Genomic DNA, 23,318 nt, shown 5'->3' on the forward strand with positions numbered 1-23,318 from the left:
CTAATACAATATACATTCATTAGGTATTACAATAATACACTAAGAACCTGTTATAACAGTATGTATTAGAAATATGACTTTATCAGGTTCCTAATACTTAAAATAATAACAAAATTCTCTAAATACCAAGTATAACAATGTGCATTGGAAACATGACTTTACCATTTGTTAATACTTAAGATAATAATAATATTTAATTATAATAATATGTATTAGAACCATGACTTTATACCAGTTCCTAATGCATGAATAATACCTCATTCTCTAGATACCTATTTTAACACTATGTATTAGAAACTTGATAAAGAAATCCGAAAATGGCAAAAAATTCAAGATGCTGCTTTTTTACTTAGGAATGCAGAACTGTTGAGTTATCTTTACTTTTTTTTCGATCTTAATTTTTAGGTTAAGTTCTTTGCTGTCAAGAAATTTAAATGTTGTTATGCAAGAGCTTTTGAAATGTTTGATATTTATGCTGATTAATAAATCTGTGTAATTTAGTCGCAATTTTATTTTATAACCGTCGTTGATCAGCCGCTTCAACTTCGTAGCCTTGTCATTTTGAACCCAATCCACAAGACAAGGGAACTCCTGTATTGGGAGAAAATTGTCTTCGCGGAGGACTTTTTGAAGAAACTAACCAGCATTTGCGTTACATGGAGAGGAAAACCACCCCCGGTTAGCCTGATGGCAAGGGGACTCTATCCCATGATCCGTCTACCACTGAGGATATTTTAACATCAGCACTGTGGTCGGTGCAAACCAGGTGCGGAATTTGTATCGACCAGCCATCGCATCCATTCAAACCCGGTTCACCTCATTGTAAGGCCCACGCTTTATCCCCGAAGCCATTATGGCTCCCTTTAGTCACTATTAAAAATTTTAATCTTGTAATGTTAGACTCAATTCAGAAGACAAGGCAACTCCTGTTTCTGTAAAGACAAGTATCAGTATAAACTCTCCTTCTTGGAATACTTTTTGAGTGAAACTGACATGTACCCAGCACATAAAAAAAAAAATCGAACCTCTCGAAAGCCTCCCTCTCATTCTCAGACTTGGAAATAAAGGAACTTATCGCAAAACGAAATATCGGACACATTCAAACTAGCAGACGCCTGGGCGATATCAGAAAGCGATATATCACCAGAAAATATCACTATTTGTGGCATATCGCAATATTTTCCCAATTTACCTAATTTATATTTTTTTATATTGGTCAAACTTTACGTTATACAATGTAAATTTATTAGCACTCAGGAATTTTTTATTGCATATTGTTATTCGTTACTTATCGAAATATTATTGTTGTCGATAATTATCGATATGTTAGGATGGACGGCTGCCTTGAAGTAGGCTCAAGTGGACTGTTGGGCCAATGACTAGTAGTTATAGCATTCTATAATTATCGCGATCATATTTTATTTAACTTAGAATGTGTAATAACAATATAAATAATAACAGTAACGTTTTCGACATTTATTGTGGATAATAACCGTGTTACAGCGGTATTATAGTTGCCGATACTTATCGAACATTTGTTATTTATAGAGATAATGCTTTTGAAAATACCGTTGTCGCGATATTTAAAAAAGATGGTTAGTTAACGAAATTTTTCAGCTCCAACAGACACAATACTAAAATGGAAAAGAAATAAAATTAATTTTTTTTAAAAAAAATCACGCTTCTTTAGTGGACTAAAAAGAAAAAAAACTATATTAAAAATTGCCATATGAACCTCTCTTCTTAGTTGTGATTAAAATTTAATTACATTTTATCTTTTTTAATCCACTTGAAAATTGTGGTGTTAAAAAACATTTTATATTTTCTTATTTAATTGTCGCAACTCTTTACCCTCACTCCAACTATTATCTGCCGCAAAAGAAGTTGTAGGCGTAGATGAGATTACTCAACCATGTCACTGTTGTATCACATGTTGACTTAATAAACAATATGTCGGTAAGAAATAAAAGGAGTAGTATTATATTTCCTGAACATGACCTGGTTGTGTGCGTGTGTTGAAGGTTTACTTTTTTTAGAGTTATTAATACATCTGATTGAGCGTTACTTTTCCTTGAAGCGCTTTTATTAGAAATTTTACCGTTCATTTGTCCTTCATTGATATTGTTATTTTCTGACCTTGAAATTTATTGAATTTAAATATTTTTATGTTTACTTCCTCTAATTCATAGTACTGCAGTTAAAAATATTATTGCATACGTCATCGGTCTTGATTGAGTTTTCGGAAATTCACTGTAGAAGGTGGAACCGAGTACGGCTTCTATGACTAGTTGTCATGGGTTATTACTATGAGTTGTGTTGAAGATTAGTCAGACTATCGTTGATTTTTTTTACGATGATCTTACTCTCTTCACTGCTTTTTCACTACCACTACAGGTTTCCACATCTTTAATTTATTTTGTTTTATTTCTGGATATTTTGTTTTCGCGAACGGATCTGTTAACGCAGCCATTCCCAATTGTTTTCCACAATGGAACACTAAATGATTGAGCTTCTTAAGTACATAAAAAAAGTTCATTAGCAGCTTTCAATATGCCATTCAAAAATTAATTATTATAAATATATTTAATGCGAAGAATGAAATGTTTGATTTCATGGATTTGTTCTTGATGCATGCATATGCTAATAATGAATAAAATGAGGTGAAATAATTGTGTGTATATATATATATATATATATATATATATATATATATATATATATATATATATATATATATATATATATATATATATTCTCGAATTTTAGTTAATTTATTTTGAATTGATAATCTCTTTTTATGAATGCATTATTTCTACAAAACATTATTTATGAAAAAATAAATATATATATATTTTTTTAAAATTTTGCTACTTATTTTTTCTTTTGAATTTTACAGAAATAATTTCATACAAACAAATGAAATATCAAATAAGTTATGAATTGTAGATTGGATATAATAGTAATAATTTCAGGTATAATAGAAAGTCCCAACTGACGAAATCCTTGTGATCTTTCGGCGGTGCAATTTTTTTGGAAACCGCTACTGTTACAACTTTTGATTTTGTTATTTGTGTTTGGCGCAGTGAAGCCGCTTTTGAATCTTGTTCCATTTAATCCCTCTTCCATTCTTCCGCCTTCCATGTACTTTTAACTCAATTTCTGTTACCAGGTCTCGCGCAACATGTTTTACTTGGACTTTGCATCATTAAATTTACAGTTTTATATACGGACTTGGTGTCATTACACCCATATCTTGTTTTACTTGAACTTTGTTCTATTGAATTCACAGCATGCTCTATTTTGACCTGTGCTTGCTTCTAAATCTATTGCTTCTGAATCTGTGCTTCTGATTCTATCAATCTATTTACTTGGACAAATTTTTTTTTGCCTTTTAATTTGTTCTGTGTATTCACTGTTCATATTGCTTCTTAATTTTTCTTATTCGTTTAGCTGCTCCAACTTATTTTTAAACACTGACGGGAAAATTTGCTAAAATCTCAACTCAAAACCCTGTTTCAAAAGAGGCATTTGTTTTTACAAAGATTATATATATATTATTCCTGCTTTTAAAAGTATTTCACATCGTTGCTTCCGATTTTACATAATTGTTTCAAAAATTGCATTGTTTCTGTTTCAAAATAATTTCCTATTATATCCTTCTAAATTTACTTTTAATTCTTAATTAACATTATTGCCTGGAAAATATTTTAAGTGAAAAAATATTGTTTCGAAATCGTTACTGTTCTAAAAAATATTGTTTCGAAAGCTTTTCAATGTACCTTAACCAGTGGGCGGATTTTTCGAAAGTTCGGCAACTCCAGTTCACTAAACAATTTTCTGTTTTAATTTTCCTCTAAAATTCCAGACAAGTCTGAGACTTTAAATCCCCAATTTCGTCTTGTATTGGCATCTTTGTCTGGCGAAGAAAACCATAGCCAATGTTTGGACTGAAAAGTTCAACCATTCATTCCAATAAATCATTCGGCGAGCTTCTTTCTGTTTGGCTTCTTTTAATTTCATGAAAGATGGATTGGTTGAGTGACATCAAAAGAGAAGTTGTTCCAGACTGAGTTGGTGTCCAAAAAATAAACGCTGAGAGAGAGAGAATATCCGTGTGCTCATTTTTCTTTCTTTTTGCGGATCGATAACTCCGCTCTTGAGCTTCCCAGGAGGGCAGAAATGATGTCCGGGATGATTCCTTGGAAAAACTTTTTGTGTTCGGGAGCTGTATCGATGTTTTTCAAGTTTCTGGGTTTCCACCTTCCATTTAAAGTGACTCGGGAAGAAATTGGATTTCTTCTATGCATTTGTATGTTAGTTGTCGAAAAGTTTTTTTTTTTTTTTTAAGTTTATTTGAGTCAATAGTTATTTTTCGTATGAGTGTAAATAGGAAAGGGAATAAATAGACGCTTTTGCAATAAGAATTCGTGTAATATTAGAGATATGTACATCATAAAAATTACTCGTACTCATACATTTTATATTGTGCAGTGCGCAAAAGAAAAAAAAAAAACGAACCACCCTGAATAATAACTTTTGATCTAATGATCGGACCTTCGCGTTATCGAATCTTAGAGACAATGCAGAGACTCCTTGTTTTTTTAATGTTATTTAGCTACAATTTAAGTCTATTTTAAATTTTTTTCTTTCACAAAATAATAAAAAATAAGTTGGTGGCAGCTCCATGTGTGGCTGGTCTTCAAAAAGTAGCACCTCACTGGGCTCATGGATTTATTTTCTGAAACATAAAAACATTATCCAAAAAGTATCATAGCGGTTTTTTGATATTCGCAAAATTACCAAAATGGCGGCAACTTAAAAAAAAAGTTAAGTTTTTCATTAAAAAAAATATTCATTAAAATACTAATCGAAATATAAAAATATTAAAAAAATTCCTATGCTTCTTTCTAAAGAATGTATTTTTACGTAATTTAAAATAAAGAACAGCTTATTTCGTTGTATAGATCACGAGAAAAACGTTAGGCCAGGTCAAAAGACAGCGTTTTGAGAAAAACGCGTTTAAAGTTTTGACTTATGGTAGGGGAAAACGTTTAATTTCATGTATATAATGGTCGATAAATGAAATGCCTACAGTAAGTTTCTATATACAGTCAACAGAATGGATGAGACACAAAAAGAATGTCGCCCCTACTAATCCGGCCGAACGGGCCTTTTTACCTGCTTAGCGACGACTCTCTATTTTCCGGTATAACTTCCAAACGAAGTTAGGTACTGAGAAATCGTTTTACACTGACGTTAGGAAGGGTACACGAATGATGCAATCAAATTTTTTCGAATTTTTGAAATATTCAGGGTGGGGTCCCCCCTTAATGGTTCGAGGGGATTACCTCAAATATGTAGATTAATTAGTGAAGACAAATAATTTATGTTACGAAATCTGGCACAAAAGCGTTCTTTCCCTGAATAAACATATTTCAGATTTGCATTGTTGACCCCCTAAATATTAGTCGCAATCTGAGAAATGGGGTCTTTGTTAGGAGAGCGGTGCAAAGTTTGGATCGCTTAATGTTAATTATACATTTTGCCCTATCTCGAAAGCTTTTTAAATGAATTGAAAAATTTTTGCACGCAGTTATATTTGTCCAAAGATAATTCCGTGCACAAAATAGCCTTTAGTAATAGTCGAAAACCTGCAAGGCTTACAACTTCTTACATTATTTTAAAGAGTGTAATTGGCATGACAAAATACAAAGTTTGAGCGAAATTGGTTGAATACTTTCTGGGAAATCGAGATTTAAATATCTGACTTTCGTAAAATTTGATTTTTGTCACAAACTATTCAACCGATTTCGTTTATTTTTTGTGCACTCGAATGCTCATTTTATTTCTTAGAAAATGTGTCATTAATTCCGTTTGCATTTACTAAATAGGCATGTTTTCAGCTTTTAAAACTGAAGTTTATTGTGAAGAAAACTTTAATGGGAATATAGTAGAATTTTTTATACTTTAGTTTGTACGTAAGAGTATCCATACCGGGTAAACTTTTCGCGGCAAATTCTTTTAAATCTGCATAAGTCATATAAAATTTAAAGTTTTGAGAAAACTCATTTCTGGTAAAATAAACCATTGTGGAGAATGAACTTTCGACAATGTCAACTTTCATCTATCATGAGGTACCCCAAGAGAGAATCGAGTTAAAATGTCTCATATACTAGTGAATTGGTATTTAATAATAGCAATGGTAGACACGCTATAGTATTCTCTCACCAGAATTTTATATGTAATAGAATTCGAGGAATGGATATCTAAATACTTAGTTGATTCATTGTTGTTTCGCGAGAGGCCGAGAGAGCTGTATAAAGGTCACCGGATTTTCAATACTGATTGTGAGAGCTGTATTAAGGGTGTCTTGGAGAGAGATTCTACTTTCGTCGTTCTCCATGTTAGTCTATGGAGAATTATATGATTCTTAGCCTACTCATTATATAGTCACTAATTAACATTTTGGAATTTCTTTTGCTTCATTGTATGCTTTGAAATGTCTACTATTAAACTATCTTACAAAATTTTCAGTTGGAAGATTTTAAATATTTTTAAAACTTTTTTGAAACTAACATGTTCTTCGAAAGACTGAAATTTAGGAGATAAACTTTAATTACAAGTTTATTTTTAACATTTTTGAAAAAATTTTAAGACAGATTTAAAGCTTAAGACACTCTCTATAACTTAAGATTAATATTTTAATTCTAGGTTTTATACATATTACGTAAATCGTAAATTAGTTTCAATAATTTCAATCATCAGACTCAAAATTTCCTTCCCCTTCTAACACCCTTTTCAACATAATTACCCACAGCGAAAATTACCCTTTGCACCGCAGGAGGCTGAAACCAGCTTTCACTGTGATTTATGACTCTCCCTACCACCTTTTCTTATGTGCATCCTCATGCATTTCTGTTTGTATTTCATGCTTAGATTTTGTGGAGGAGCGTTTGTTATAGATTATCGTAGATTGCTAATATGGGACATTACTTTTAAAATTAAAAAAGAAGGCTGCATTGACGTCGTCAGATAAAATTTATGTATGTATATATATATATATATATATATATATATATATATATATATATATATATATATATATATATATATATATATATATGTGTATATATATATATATATAATATAAACCGAAATACACGCATGGATTGATAAAAATAACTTTTTCTAATATATGACAAAAACATGACATTAAACAGAAGAAAATTATATTTCACAATCAAATCAATATCTTTTACTAACATTCAATATCTAATTATGAAAACTGAAACATCTTGTTTCTATGATGGAGAGTGTTCCGTAATCTACATCCTCATATATAATTTTAGAATCTTCTTTAAGAATTAAGTTTAAAAAAATATACAAATTAGGAATCGCAAAATATAATTTAAGAGCGGGAGAAAACGATAAGAAAATCGTCAGAATCACTATTAAGATAAACGGAATTAAAACTTTAAAAACAGTTTGATTGCCGAATTTAGTTTGAAGTGTCTCAAATAAGTGTCTTTCAATTCCTCTATGTTTTTTCGGAATCTAAACATACATTTTTAATCTCACCTTCTCAATTGATGAATGATCATGTTTTAATTTTTTTTTCTTCCCTAAAGTGTTATTTTGTGATCCTTTTTTTTTTTAATCTCATTTGTGACAAGATTTCTAGACATTTATCGAGGAGGTAGTATTTACGGAACATTCTATACACAATTCAATGAAAAAGTACTGTTAAGTGAGCAGAAAATTACTAATCAATTACAAATTATCTAATATCGAGTGATAATCAGCAAAAAGATTGATATCCATCGAATTTAAATCAATGTTTCTTTATTTGTCATGACATTTACAGAATACATTTTTCTTTTCGAAAACTATCAGTGAGACAATTGATTTTGTGAAGAAATAAAGGAAAGATTTTTTACTATGCATGGCTCTCTTATTTTATTGAAAATGTAATTAATAAAATATTTAGAGTAATCTATGTGTAATTATCAAGTGAACAATATATATATATATATATATATATATATATATATATATATATATATATATATATATATATATATATATATATATATATATATATATATATATATAGAGAGAGAGAGAGAGAGAGAGAGAGAGAGAGAGAGAGATTTCAAGCGTAACAGAGGGGAAATCACCCAAATATTTTATTCTAAAAAATATATTTAATATTTTTGAAAACAAAAATTCTATTAGGATATGCTACTTTAGGGTGCAATGTTTAATTAATTGGCATAAAATAATAAAAGAACCCCATGAATAAATTGATTAAATGTAGTTTTAACAGAGGGGACAAATAAAATCCCATATTTTTATCTAATCCCATATCATTATCTTTATTAAATCCCATATTATTATAGCACTCTTATTTAAGCTAAATTCTGTGATTTAGACCATCCGAAACATTATCTGTGTTTTATTATTTTTTTATAAATTATCACATTTCGAGGAAAAATAAATTATTATAAGACAGAAAGGATATGGAATGTAACAGAGGGGACGTCTTACAAATTTGACTAAAAGTTAAAGGGAAATATCACTATTAAATGTGACTCTTCGGTTATTTAAAATTGGAGTTGGCAGCATTACTATAATTGAAACCCGTACTACATCTTTGTAGTTATATTTGAAAGTTTTTGTTTTACCAGACTCTGTTTAAAAAGAAAAAAAAGTGCATCCTTTGCTTCTTTCTCAATTTCAGCTTTTCGGGCAACGAAATTAACTACCGATTTTTTTCCAAGAACTTTTTACACTTGCGAAACTATCTATAGCAACATCAAAAGATTCCCAGTGTTTTAAATGGTGACTGGCATACATTAAATACGTCGGGTCCCAAAGTCCACCAAGTTCCTAAACAAATCTATGCCTCTGGGGGTACTGATCGATGTGTTGCCTTGTCTTTTGGATTGGATTCAAAATTATGAGGCTACGGAGTTGAACATTGGTAGCCGCAAGCTAAAATTTGGGTCTGCTGTTCAACGACGGTTATAAAATAAAAAGTCAATCGAGTGATTGTCTCAAGTCGCTATATTTAGTAATTCTATGTATTTCTTAGGCAAATAACGGTGATTTTAATAGAAAATTCACATTTTCGTCAATAGCACATACACATTTTATATGGTGTTTTACCTACGTATGAAATATAGATAGGAGACACTATATATTTGAGATAATTTTTGACTTAAAATATAAGAAAATTTTTTTTTGACAGTAATTACTGCATAATTAAACAGGAACAATTTATTTAACAATATAAATCAAACTATACGTAAAATCGTTTTATTTTTAATAACGGATTCTTCTTTAAAAAAGAGTTTGTTTGGTAGAATTAGTCAAAATCATGAATGCCCTCTATGATAAATTTTCAAGCAGAAGTGATAAATAAATTTATATAGATTTATATAGATGATAAATTGTCATGCATTGATCATGCAGAACTCAAAAAATAAATAAATAAATGAATAACTTTTGAATTTATAAATTACAACAAATTTACTTAAAAATGATACCAAATACAATGATATTGCTTAAACTTTAAAAATTCACTACTGGTTTCAATTGGCACGGAATTCAACAATCATATATATATATATGATTACATGAACAATATCATATATATATATATATATATATATATATATATATATATATATATATATATATATATATATATATATATATATATATATATATATATATATATATAAAATCGTCGTTTGATTTGAACTTCAAATTATCTTGGTTGAGATGATAATAAACTAACGAAGGAAAAGAAAGTAACTATGAGAACTTTAAAATGAAAATGATAACTATAAAATATTACGCTTTACTTAGAATTGTAGAAAGAACACAAAATACATATAGGCTTTATGAATTTTCTTAGAGTTCAAGCTTAAAAACACTGAAATTATCTAAATTTAAAAAATCGGAAAAAAGTAACAGTGAATAGTAGAACCACGTTTGGAATTTAAAACGCTATGCATGTAACATTATGAATAAAATTTAAAAAGTGAATAATGAAGTAAAAGAAATATCTCTAAGAAATTTTTTTATTAAAATTTTAAATAATTAAATTGATAAGATTTCACGAAGTATAATTTATTTGTTATAAAAAGAAAAACTTGCTTATTTCATTCACCAGGAAAATAAGAAATTCGTGCTTTTACTTAGTCCTTTTCTGAAGTAAGGCATGACCGCAGTGGTCAGACCCATGGAGTTGTCAGACCTCCCAAACAGTGTAAAAAGAGTGTGAAATGGGGGTTTGACATGATTGACGACTTAACTGTACTACTTGGGGGAAAGAAAAGCACCTGGTTATTTTTGTCCGAGTGTCTCATCGAAGTTTTTCCTGACTCCAAGACACCCTTAAGATCAGGATGTGTGCGCGGTCGCTCCTGTGTTGCTTATTAGCAGTCTAGCTGGGACAGGCTTCGACGTGTGTGAACGAGACAGCGCGAGGAGGACAATTTCGTATCTCAAATAGCAAGTCAACTGTTCAATGTGGACCAATCATCAAAGTGTCCGATAATGTGTGACTCTGACGATTTTGAATATGCCAATTTATCAGAAAGTTTCAGCGGTGAAAGTTATGATCCCTTGAGTTGTTTCAATTTGAATGTAATATTTTGAAATTCTGAATAAACCTGTAATCAAATTGTTTAACAGTAATTTGTACAGTAATGTTTTTTTGTACAGTAATTTTTTTTTAATAACGTTTACACAAACCCCCGCTCCCTTATTATTCCCACAACTGAAATTGCAAAAAATAACTTACACTATGCCTATATATTCATCTTCTGTCAAAAAATAAATAAAGAAAGAAATAAAAATAAAAAACTCCATCATTTTTTACCTGAGGTTAACTTAGTTACTTCAAATTTCTATTCTTGCTTTATTAATTTTTCCAAGAATTTTATTAGAAGTTTCCCTGAGGATGGAAAGTATACGAATCACTAATTCCTGAAACGTGTTCACCAGGTGACTTGACTCAGCTTCGGTTTATCCTTATCTGAAAAATCATCTTTTTTTCATTTTTTGATGCTGTGTTTTTTAAGTATTATAAAAATAAGTTTTACAAAAAGATTTTTACCCTTTTTTCATTCAAATTTAGAATACATAAAAGTTTTTATATTTGCATGAAAAATCAAAATAAGTAAAAGTTTAATATTCAAATAAAAATCGACAGGATTTGGGTAAATATGTTTTCAATTTAAACAATTAACAGAGTTTTTCTTAGTTCTTTCGCCGAGGAAATAAAAAAACAACCGTTTAACTGCTTTAAGCACTTTAGCCTAAGCTATATTTTCAAACTATATGTACCATACTGCCGCAAAGAATTATCCAGACCGGACAAATGACTTAATTATTTTAAAAGTTATTTAATTCTTTGAAAATTTGCCAGATTTTTCTTCATCGAAATAAAACCATCATAATCGATGGAAAATTTTAAATTTTTACAAACTTTTACGAATTTAGATAATATGCAACGTAGGAGTAGCTTTTTGAAGCATAAAAAAAAGAAAAATTCCAAACATTTTTCAAAACTAAAGTGTTTATTCCTACGATGTTTTGCGCCATTTTTAGAATTAGCATAGAGGGCGCTCCCTAAAAATAGGCTGGCTTAACTTGACCTAACACTCATGATTAACTGTTGCGAACTTGCAGCAATAATGAAAATAGAATATTAATCTGAAAAAAGTGATATTTCATACCATAAAAAAGAGCCTTTGAAAAACACTCTCAACTAGGTAATTCTCTTTCTTGTGCTGGATTTAAAAAAAAAAAAAAACTATTATTGCAACAATTCTTATGTTAAAAATACATATTCCATTTTATTATTTTTGTTAGTAATAGCAAAAAAAAACTTTTTATTTCATTAAAAGATTGTTGTTTATATGTTTGTTACTAACATGAGAATTTAAGACCTTTTTAATTTTTGGTTTAGTGTCTTTGTTCATTCATAAAAGGAAAATGTGAACACCATGTGAAGAAAAATGAAAGAACGAGGATTAGCATGGTAACTGGTTGGAAATTACCATTACCAGAATATACAGAAAAATATTTTGAAGATAATTTTTTTGATTAATTTTACGTTTTTTATAGTTTTATATATATAGAAATAAAGATGAAGTGTTTTCTGTTCGCCAAGAGCAATTTTTTAAAAACACAATTGGAACTGCTTTCCCTTTTCATTTTTTTTGCTTTCCCTTTTCAATCTTGAAGCGCTTTCTCCTTTCTTAAATTGTCTTTAATGCAACCTTGGAGCTTTTTCGGTCGAATTAAGTTTCCTTTAATCTGATTAAAACGCTGCATAAGTGCTTGAAAAAATTGAGTTGGCGTATTTTTGTTCTCAGAAAATTGATATTTCTTCTGAAGTTTTGCCAAGAATTAAATAAATGTGACTAAATTTTAACTTCTGTTTCATTATCATGCATAAGATCTATTTCGAAATAATTCTCTTTTTTCTTTATTATTTTATTTGTCTTTGGTCTGCGGATGGCTGGAGCAAATATTAAACATTGTTTACGTAGTGATGGTTGAATTTAACGCTGTTTTTCGAAGCTGTGTTGCTAATGAAAATAAAAAAAAAACAATAGTTTAAGTGCCTTACACTTGAAGCAATGTGGTGATGTTAAACTATGCTTATAATCTTAAGGTGAAGAATCATCTGGTTTATAGAATAGACAGATGACTTAAATATTTTAAAAAGTTTTTCAACTGTTCTAAAAATCGCCAATTTGGCGACATTTTTCTACCGAGATGAAAATTATCAAGATCACTGTCTTGTTCTCAGTTATTATACATTTATACCAGCCCAGGTAATGCAGCAATGGAGTTAAGTTTTTATATATTAAAAAATTAGACCACAAACGCTTTTTATTTTCACAAAACTGTGACTTTTCTCCATATTGATGTTTTGTGCCATTTTCAAAATAGTCGAAGACAGCGCTGGCTTTAGATGGCCAAACTTGACCTAACATTCATGAGTAACAATTGCAAAAATCACAGCAGTTATAAAAACAGCATATTATCCGCAACCCCCCCCCATCATTTCATATTACGACGGAGCTTTCGAAAAGCAGTCTTAACTAACAATGGTTAATAAATGCGTTCCAAAAAATCTACTTTCTTTTTCACCCGGAGAAAAGGTTGATGCGTTTGGCATGCACGGGAAATAGTATAATTAGAGAATTTTTTTTTTTTATTTTTTTTTTTAGTTTTCTTTTTTGTGTCCATCGTTAACATACTTCGAAATTCATTATGTCTTCAAGGTTTTGTGAAAAACTTTTAAACAAAAATTTCGTGTAGAGTATATGTCTGGAGTTATAAATGGCTAAACAGATGTACAGTGCTAAAAATAAAACAGATGAACAGTGCACAAGAAAGAAAAAAAAGCTTTATTTGAATAAACATACTTTTTTTCGACGCATTTAGATTTCTAACTCTCAAAAGGGTATCTGAGAAATTGGGACCCAATAGTTCGACCAGAAGGTTTGATGTTTTTTATAATTCGATTTTTCAGAAACAATTCAATCGATTTCGTTCAAATTTTGCATTTTGCCACATAAAATTACATTTTTTAAAATGATGTAAACATTTGTGTACCTTACATTTTTCGATTATTATTTTTATAACATAATAAAAAAATAATAAACAACTATTAAAAATTATTTTTCCATGGAATTATTTTTGGATAAACGAATTTTATAATTGTGTGCAAAAATTTTTTCAATTTGCTCAAAAAGTTCTCGAAATATAGAAAAGCACGCAAAAAGTGAAATTTAGCATTAAGGGGTCCAAATTTCGGACCCGCTCTCCTGATCAAACTATTGGGTCCCTATTTCTCAGATAGCAGCTACTTCTATACTTAGAGAAACGAAATAAAATTCTATATACTACTATAGCCGGAAAAAAAGTTTTGTTTATCTAGAGAAAGGGATCAGTTTGTGTCTGATTTCGTAACTTAAAACTGTTCAAACTAATCAGCATACTTGAGGTCATTCCATCATTCCATTAAGCATAAGTCTGAAGTGTTGTTTCATCGCTTTAATACAAGACATCTTATTCAGAAGGTTAGTAAGTAAGTATTTATTCATCGTTGCTGTTCTATCTTTTTCCTGTAGCTGTTGCCATCCAACATATAATAAAATATTTATAATCATCTCATTAATCGATTCATTATCGATTAATAATAATACTACAGAGTATCCCCCCAGTGTCAGAGAATTATACTCTGAAACGACATAATATTTTACATAAAATTTTGAATATTACTCTATTTACATCATTGAAAATAATATTTTATACTAAACAACCTTGCTTAGTTAATAATGTTAATAACTAACATAAGTTGCCAGTTTTGCTGGAAAGTGTACATATCTTTCAGACCTAGTCACAATTTTGTCGGATTCCTTGGGAGAATGATTTTTTTCTGTATGTAAGGATTTGGAAATTCCAGGTTTTACAACCCGTAAGTTTGATTCAACCTTCTCTGTAGTAGGAATCAAATATGCTGGCTTTACACGGTCTATGGACACAGTAGATTGCCTGCCATTTAGTTGAATTGTAAGGTTTTTAGCTGATCGCTTCAAAACCTTATGTGGACCTGTATAGGGTTGACATAAGGGAGGTTTTACACAATCCACTCTTAAAAACACGTGAGAACAAGTGCTTAGTGTGGGATTAACGTAAAATGTAGTTCGTCCATGAGCAGATGTTGCAATTGGATTCAATTCACGCATGATGTTTCTAAGACGATCAACAAAAATATCATTACATGGTGGAATGATGGATGTTTCTAGCATGTCGCTTGGAAGTTGAAGAGTTGTTCCGTATACCAGTTCGGCACACGATGCGTTGATATCCTCCTTTACAGCAGTACGGATTCCTAAAAGGACTACTGGAAGTACTTCTGTCCACTGTGAGTTTTCATGCGCTTTTATTGATGATTTTAAGTGGCGATGAAATCTTTCCACAATGCCATTTGAAATGGGATGGTATGCTGTCGTACGAATTCGGCTTGTTCCTAACATTCCGGAAAACTCACGATATAAAGATGATCGCATCTGAGAACCTTGATCTGTTGTAATTATCGAAGGGCATCCAAATCGAGATATCCAAGTGTGGAAAATTGCACGACAGATGGTTTTAGCTTGCATGTCCACAATCGGTATGGCTTCTGGCCATCTTGAAAATCTATCGATCATTGTTAATAAGTAGCGGTAACCATCAGATGAAGGTAACGGGCCTACAATGTCGACGTGTATTTGTTGAAATCGAGCATCAGGTAAGCTGAATGTTCCTAGAGGGGCTTTGGTGTGTCTTTGAATTTTAGAACGCTGACAAGGTTCACAGCATTTCACCCATTCTTTTATGTTTTTCTTCATATTTGGCCAAACATATCTGGCACAGATGAGCTTAGTAGTAGCTGTAATACCAGGATGTGATATGCCATGCAAGTGCTCGAAAATTTGTCTTCGAAATGTTGTCGGAATGAATAGACGTGGAGAACCATTTGAATTGTCGTATATTAAGTCAATGTCTGTGTTTTGACATGGTTTGAGTTCAAGATGAAGAGAAGAATTTTTATTTTGAATAATATCTTGAATTTCTGCATCAGTTTGTTGAGCCTTCGCCAGATCGTGAAAATTCAGAAAATTCGATTTAGTAATTGAATCTAATTCTATACGCGAAAGTGTGTCTGCTACTATATTTTCGGGTCCCTGTACATGTCTAAGGTCAGTTGAATATTGAGATATAAAATCTAAATGGCGTAGTTGTCTTGGGGAACATTTATCCGGATTTTGTTTGAATGCATAGATTAGTGGTTTTTGATCAGTATATATTTGAAATTCTCTGCCCTCTAACATGTGTTTGAATTTTTTTATTGCCGAATAAATAGAAAATAACTCGCGGTCATAGGTTGACCATTTTTTTTGAGAATTATTTAATTTCATATAAAAAGCTAAAGGCTCCCATTTCCCCTCTGAAAGTTGCATTAATGAACCCCCTATTGCAAAATCCGATGCGTCGACCCATAAGCTTAAGTTTGCACCAGGAATAGGGTGTTTTAAGAGGGTTGCCTGCGCGATTGCTTCCTTTGCCTTTAAGAAGGATTTTTCTGCGTTTTCATTCCATTTTAATGGCTCATTTTTGACCTTAGAATGATTTTTCTTTTTATTTCCTTCTAAAAATTGTATTAAAGGATTAAGGATATCAGCGGCTTTTGGGATAAATCTGCGATAGAAATTAAACATGCCTAAAAATCTGCGAAGTTGTGTTAAATTGGAAGGTTGAGGGAATTCTAATATGCATTGTACGCGATCGGGTAGAGGTTCGATTCCTAATTCTGTTAATTTAAAGCCTAAGAAATTTAAAGAATTTTTACTGAATGTACATTTTTCAACATTGATACAAAGACCATATTGTTCTAATCTTGCAAATAAATTCTTAAGGTTTTGTATATGTTCACTATGATTTTTAGACGCGATTAATATGTCGTCGACAAATGCATAAATATTAGGTAAATCTCTAGTGACTTCGTCAATAAATCTTTGGAATGTAGCTGCTGCGTTGCACAGTCCGAACAGCATGCGTGTACTTTCGAATAGTCCAAAAGGTGTACAAATGGCCGTTTTATGAATATCATCAGGGTTAATTGGAATCTGGTGATAGGCCTTTACTAAGTCAATGTGACTGAAAATTTTGGCGCCATGCAGCTCAGATGTGAAATCAGCTACACAAGGAATGGGATATTTTTCCTTCACTGTTTGTGCATTTAGTGCCCTAAAATCACCAACTGGCCTCCACTCCAGTGTTCCCTTTTTTGGGACCATGTGAAGTGGGGATGCATAATTACTTCTAGATGGTCTTATGTGCCCTAATTCCATCATTTTTTTAAATTCTGATTTTGCAATTTTTAGTCTATCCGGAGCTAATCTGCGAGGTCTTGCTACTACTGGAGGACCTACCGTATTTATAAAATGAAGGGTGTTATGTTTTACGGGTTGATTGGGATCCGGTAATTTAGTAATTGAGGGAAATTCTGCTAAAAGTGAATGAATCACGGAATCACCTGATATTGTTTTAACTGAATGCAAAATTGTTTCCTTAACATGACCTTTTGTTTTAAATTTAGTCGTCAAATCTCTTAGACATTTATTGCGTAAAAAAGAGTGAAGGAAATCGGCACCTAAAATTGGCGTCATAATATTAGCAATAAAAAATGACCAAGAAAAAATTCGTCTTAATCCGAAATCTAAAGAAAGTGTTTTTTGTCCATAAACATTAATTGGTGTAGAATTAGCAGCGAAAACTGTTTGCAGAGGATTATTTCTTTTTTGAATATAATTTGCCGGGAGAATGGACACGTCGGATCCAGTATCGACCAGAAATGATAAGTTTGTTGTCCGGTCTCGAATGAACAGGCGACGCGATGTTTGTGGCAAAGAACATGTCGCGTTTATTCTTCGCCAACTCCGTTTTCCCGAAACTTACATGGCATAACGCATTTTCCTGGTTTACATTTGTTTCCAAAATTGCGATGGTACCAGCAAACAGATGAATCTCGTTTTTTAACACTATTACTTATCTTCCTGCGATAAGGAGAACGAGAGCGAGAAATTTCAAGTTTGTCAATTCTTTCATTTAATTTTTTTATTTGGCGAAGTAATTTCTCTTCCATTGAATTTGAATCGTTTTCAGTTATAGAGTGGGTTTCCATGGGAACTGGCGTGACTTCTAATATCCTATCAGAAATGTCGGCTGCTTTTTCTAAAGTTAAATCTGAAACAGCTGCTAAAATCGTTTGTACTGATGTTGGCAAACGCTGCAAAAATAATTCTAACATAAGCTTTTCAGGGACTTTTAATGTTTCTGCACGACGTTTCATAATCCTTAATAGTTCGGAAGGCTTCCTGTTACCCAGTTCTTCACCAGACAAAAGTTGGCGAATTTCTTGTTGCGATGACTCGCCTGATCTAACAATTAATTCTGTTTTTAAATTATTGTAAGGATCTGTAGCATCAGGATTCATTAAAATATCTCGTACAATCGATGCAATCTCTGGCGGTAATTGAGAAACAATGTAATTATATTTGGTTATAGATTCTGTTATAGGTTTGGGAGATGCCAATCTAAACGTGCTTTCACACATAATAAACCAAAGAGCAGGATCTGATCTGTTATATAGTGGTATTTGTACAGCACTTACCTCAGACATGGCGAAAGAAGTCTGAATGGCGTCACCAGATTTTTTTTTTTTTTTTTTTTCAAACTGAGATCAGAATCAACTAAACAAAATTCTTGATGGGTATAATTAATATCAATTCAAATCGTCCGCATAGTCACCATTGAAGTGTTGTTTCATCGCTTTAATACAAGACATCTTATTCAGAAGGTTAGTAAGTAAGTATTTATTCATCGTTGCTGTTCTATCTTTTTCCTGTAGCTGTTGCCATCCAACATATAATAAAATATTTATAATCATCTCATTAATCGATTCATTATCGATTAATACTAATACTACAAGTCGTTGTACATGAAAATTCGATCATTAAATCAAAAGATATTCAGGGCGTCCTTTTTTGTGCACTTTACGATAAGAAATGAAAGTTGAAATATTATAACTCAGAATCTACTCGGCGTTTTCTTTAAAATTTTGCATTTTGTCACTTAAAATTACACAGTATCAAATATTGTTAAGTTCCGATTTAATACTAAAGGCGATGACTTTGAATATTTAAAATTAATTTATAAGATAAAATTGTCTTCATGTTTATTTGAAAGTTTAATGGGGGTATTTTAATAAGAATTAAAACTAATGTGTTAGATGTGTCCAAGTTATTTCTGGTCACCCATGTTTTTTTGCGGCGACATTTTTTTGGTGTTAAATTGAAGAGAAAAACTTGATTTTTAATTCTATTTACCAGTTACAATTATTATTTCAGTTTCTTTTGCTATAAGTAGAGGCACACTGGAGGTGGTTTGTTGGTAAAAGCAAGTGATAAATGAAATAAATATGAATAAATAAAAAATAAAAAAGTGGGAAAAAATTGCACTCGTCTTTTTTTTTTTTCTTTTTCTTTTTTTGCATAAAAGTTAAATTATTGCAGATTTTCGAATTTTCATTGAAAAGTAAACCTTTATAGCCCAAAATTTTTCGAACATATTTAGGTTAAAAAACATATGTAAATCTATTATATATCTTACGTGGCTCCCAAATTTTGGCTGTATTTCTTTTCCGCCGGTGGCAACGTTTGCTTTGTTTTGAAAACACCAAAGCATTCTGCCTTTTAATGATGTGTTTCTGATCTAATATATATAATTCTCTTACGTGGCTCCCAAATTTTGGCTGAAGTACTTTGTACAACTAAATAAGATTCTTTTCACAACACTTAAATATTTACTTTATTTTCTTCATATATCAGTCGGCAAAGAATTCTGTTAGGTTAAAAAACATTTCACTAAAAAAATAACGAATTCGCGATCGCAACGCTCGAGTACGCCGTCTAGCGGGAGCCTGAAAATATCGGACATTAATTTATCACGTTTTCATTTAGTTCCATCAAAGTCATTGACTGAATCAGACGCCATTTTTTAGCAGCAAATAAGAAACAAAATTTCCCTAAGGAAAAGGCCGAAGAACTTGAAAAAAATCTCCAGAATATTAGTAAATCTTTCAGGAACAGAACACGCCAAACATTTGAAGAAAAATTCCTCAATAATTTTTTATTTCTATTATCAACAAACTTGCAACTGATGACTTCCGATTTCGGATACTGTTACAGATGTGTGTATTAAGGTAAAATGCATTTCTTCTGTCTTCAATTCATTACGAATTAAAGTGAAGTCAACATTGCTTTCGTCATTCCAGTGAATAAATATGAATTCAGAACATACAGAATTGTAATAGTTATAGCATATTCTTCTTCGTTATAGAATAGTATATATTTCTGTATCCATATAATTCGGAAAACAACAATAAAAAATTATCCAAGTTACTTGAAATAGTGCCATTTGTGCTGATTCTTAATTAATTTAAATCGTTTTCTTAGTAAGTTTTTTTTAATTTTGAAAGAATAAGTTCAACTAGAATTCAGCTATTCTGTTTTTAGCTGCATATTCAAATTCATATCAATTATAAAATTTTGCTGTGTAGTATGTTATCTAAAAGTAATGAAGGTATAAACTATGTATCTATTATTTGAGAATAAAGTTTTTAAACAAGGAACTTATCATTTTGGAATTCTCCGGGAATCATAAATCAGGTAAGTGCAATGATTTTTACAATAAAAAATTTGCTTGTAAATATTTTTTTTCATTTGATGATGGTTCTCTACAGAATGGTTTTTTACGTCTGATTAAGAACTATAAGAATAATAAAAAAAGAAACAATATGAAAGTTTTTATTTCAATGTTAATAATTCTTAAAATCGTTTTTTTTATCCTAAGAATTCTTTATTTTCCGTTTTTTAGTTTATAATTTTTTGATAAAAATTGTTCTCAAAATACTTTTGAAAAATTAAATGGTATAACATTATGTGTTTATGTATACTTCTTGTATATTCCAATGTTTGAAATAATATGATTCAGAAAAGTATGGAATAAAAATTCGGTACTTACGACGTATTAACGCCACCGCCGCTACAGATTTGGCGGTTTTTAAGTGCCGCCAATCTACACTTAAAATTTTTGCGACAGTTCATAAAATAAAACACTTTATTTAAAATCAAAATAGTTAATTGGATTTCGGTGGAAAATGAGCCGATATAGAGTTTAGCATAGATTCAAAACAATCATATCACCATATGAACTCTGATGAATAAGATTCCAAATGAAATAACATTTCCAAAACGTACGTTTGCCAAGATAAAGTTTTATGTTGTGGGAATTGGTACATTTTCGTTTTTTCGGTAAAATATTTCCCTCCTGAAAAAATAAAATTGCATCTTGTTTTGTTTTTGGTAAATTCCAAAGACGAATATTCGTAGCACTAAAAATGGCGACAAAAAAGAATTGTCTTTTTTTTTTTTTTTGTTTCGTCAGCATTCTTTATTTTACGTTTCTTAGTTTCTAAATAATGATTTTTATTGAAACTTGAAATTTTTTGATAAAAATTGTTGTCAAAAAACGTTGTTTACAAAATTAAATTTCATAAAATTATGAGGCTTATGTATACTTTTTGTTCATTTTAATTTTTGAACTAATATGATTCTTAAAACTATAGAATGTAAAATTTAAATGGGCCTTTCATGTTATATCATTAAATTTAGTAATACTATTTCTCGGGCATTAGGTTTTAACTCTTATAAGAATATACATATCTTTTTCTGTTAATGTACAAATATTTTTCCGATGTGTTTTGGATATTCCTTCTCTAATAAAAAGAGATACCATTTTGTTTTCTGTTGTACAAGAAAGAAGATCAAGCATTTTTCTTTTTTAAATTTAATAAGCCACATTAAAGAAGGAACGTTGCAATGCTACACGCTACATTAACGACGTCTCCAGAGTAACTGAATGACGGTTCATATGGAAATCGCAGGTAAGCGTCTCATACAACAACGCCCCCTATAGTTCGTTGCGATCGCGAATTCTAAAAGAAATAAAAATTAACAACTTAAAAAATAAAAATGCTGTTGCCAGCCATAGAATTTTTTGAGAGTTAACTTAGCAACATAAATCAAAATGACATAGTAGCGCAACTAGATCAAAATTATGATACCTGAGCGCTTGACGTAACAAATCCTTCAATTCTAAAAGTGTTGTATCGCCAAATGCCAAAACAAAACTTACAACAAAACTTTAAAACAAAACTTACAACAGTTACTTTTCTCAACAACTGAAATTTAGAATAGTGTGATTAAGAAAAATATGTGAACTGTTTGCAATTTCAAATTAATATTGAAATGTACAGGTTTAGAATTTTCTACAGTGAAAAGTTTTCGGAACTTCAGTATTCAAAAAAGTATACAAAAACTAGATGTTAAGAACGTATCCAATGAGCGAGCAAAGCGAGCATTGGATTGCGAAGCAATCCAAAATGAACTGTGAAAGCAGTTCCGGGGGTTGGTGAGCGCCAGCGAGCAGGGGGCGAAGCCTCCTAGTAATAAATAAAAAGCAATAATGCTAAAAAATTGAGATTTTTTATACCTTAAATTTGTCGCCGTAACTCTTCTTTTTGAAATTGTATCTGTTTTCATGGTCTTTGGACAAATTATGGTACTTTTCATCAACACAATATGTTTGTTACCTTTTTTTTCCTTCTTTCTTTTTATAATTGATGCCTCGCCTATTATGTTTGAACACTCAAGCTCCTAAATTCAATTTTCTGAGTAACTACTATTGTTAAATTTAAGATTTCACTAATTCTTTGAGGCCTTCTGGTGTTGCCATGGATCGCCACCAAGCCTACCTTTTTTAATCCAATTTTCTTTTGCTGAGAGGTCATGTACGCGCACTTACAGCCTCCAGTATTCTCCGGATGCCCCCTGTCGGGGGCGAGAAGGGGTTAAGCTTTGATACCTTAAATTTGTATTTTTGTATTTAAAAAATTTTAATGATAAAATTTCTGTGTTTTTTTTCTTCAAAAGTTATTCAAAATAGTTTGTAAAACAATTATAATAATTTTTCTGAAAATTGTTTAGTTTTTAAAACTTCTATTGAATATAAACAAAACGCGACTTTAAAAGGGTTAACATTACTTTTTGTTTAGGACGTGGTGGCCGCATTCTGATAATTTAAGAGGCGCTTGTTAAGCATTTTTACTGTAAATAATTCCAAATGTATACTAATACTATTGCTTCGAATTTAACTCAATTTAGAAACAGCTTCTTTAAATTCTCCTGAGTGATAAATAATCGCACCTCAGAACAGCTTCTAAGATTATACCAAAATGCTCGTGGTGATTAATTGAAACCTGTTTCCGAGAAATTACACACTGTACTTATTAAAGTATACCGTTGATTAATATAGGAAAAGTTTTTTTTTTAAAGTCTTAAATTGCATTCATTTACAAATAACGCTTTAAAATGACTTTAACGAAACGTTTAACTATACAAAACGGCGTTTGTCTGAATTATAAATAACCACCCCTTCAACCTCAAGAGAGAAACTTTCCTCGAAAACACGTCGTTCAGCTTAATTTAATTACTTTCATTAAAGATCGCAACTCCTTGAACTGCACGCAAAACTAAGAAGTTATTGTTTCAAATTAAGATTAAGGATTTCATTTTCGTCGGAAAACTCATTTTACAGGAAAAGGTTGAATCTGTATTGGG

At 30.8% G+C, this 23,318-nt stretch overlaps 2 protein-coding genes and 1 long non-coding RNA gene across 4 annotated transcripts in view; 2 read left to right on the plus strand and 1 right to left on the minus strand.

Annotated features, from left to right (window-relative positions):
* The window catches only part of Cpes (Ceramide phosphoethanolamine synthase), a 96,691-nt gene that overhangs the window by 6,275 nt on the left and 67,098 nt on the right, over window positions 1-23,318 (plus strand). The gene's annotated exons all lie outside the window — the stretch shown is intronic.
* Window positions 3,365-11,563, plus strand: LOC147803159 (uncharacterized). Its single transcript, XR_015429808.1, has 2 exons — window positions 3,365-6,365; window positions 10,410-11,563. It is a non-coding gene; the product is annotated as an uncharacterized LOC147803159 (long non-coding RNA).
* On the minus strand, window positions 17,266-18,531 carry LOC147803160 (uncharacterized). Its single transcript, XM_087153498.1, has one exon. The coding sequence runs from the start codon at window positions 18,257-18,259 to the stop codon at window positions 17,501-17,503; it is 759 nt and encodes a 252-aa protein (XP_087009624.1). The 5' UTR covers window positions 18,260-18,531; the 3' UTR covers window positions 17,266-17,500.

This window comes from Parasteatoda tepidariorum, chromosome 10, assembly GCF_982258835.1.
Source record: "Parasteatoda tepidariorum strain Cologne lab strain chromosome 10, Ptep-v5.0, whole genome shotgun sequence".
NCBI lineage: Eukaryota > Metazoa > Arthropoda > Arachnida > Araneae > Theridiidae > Parasteatoda > Parasteatoda tepidariorum.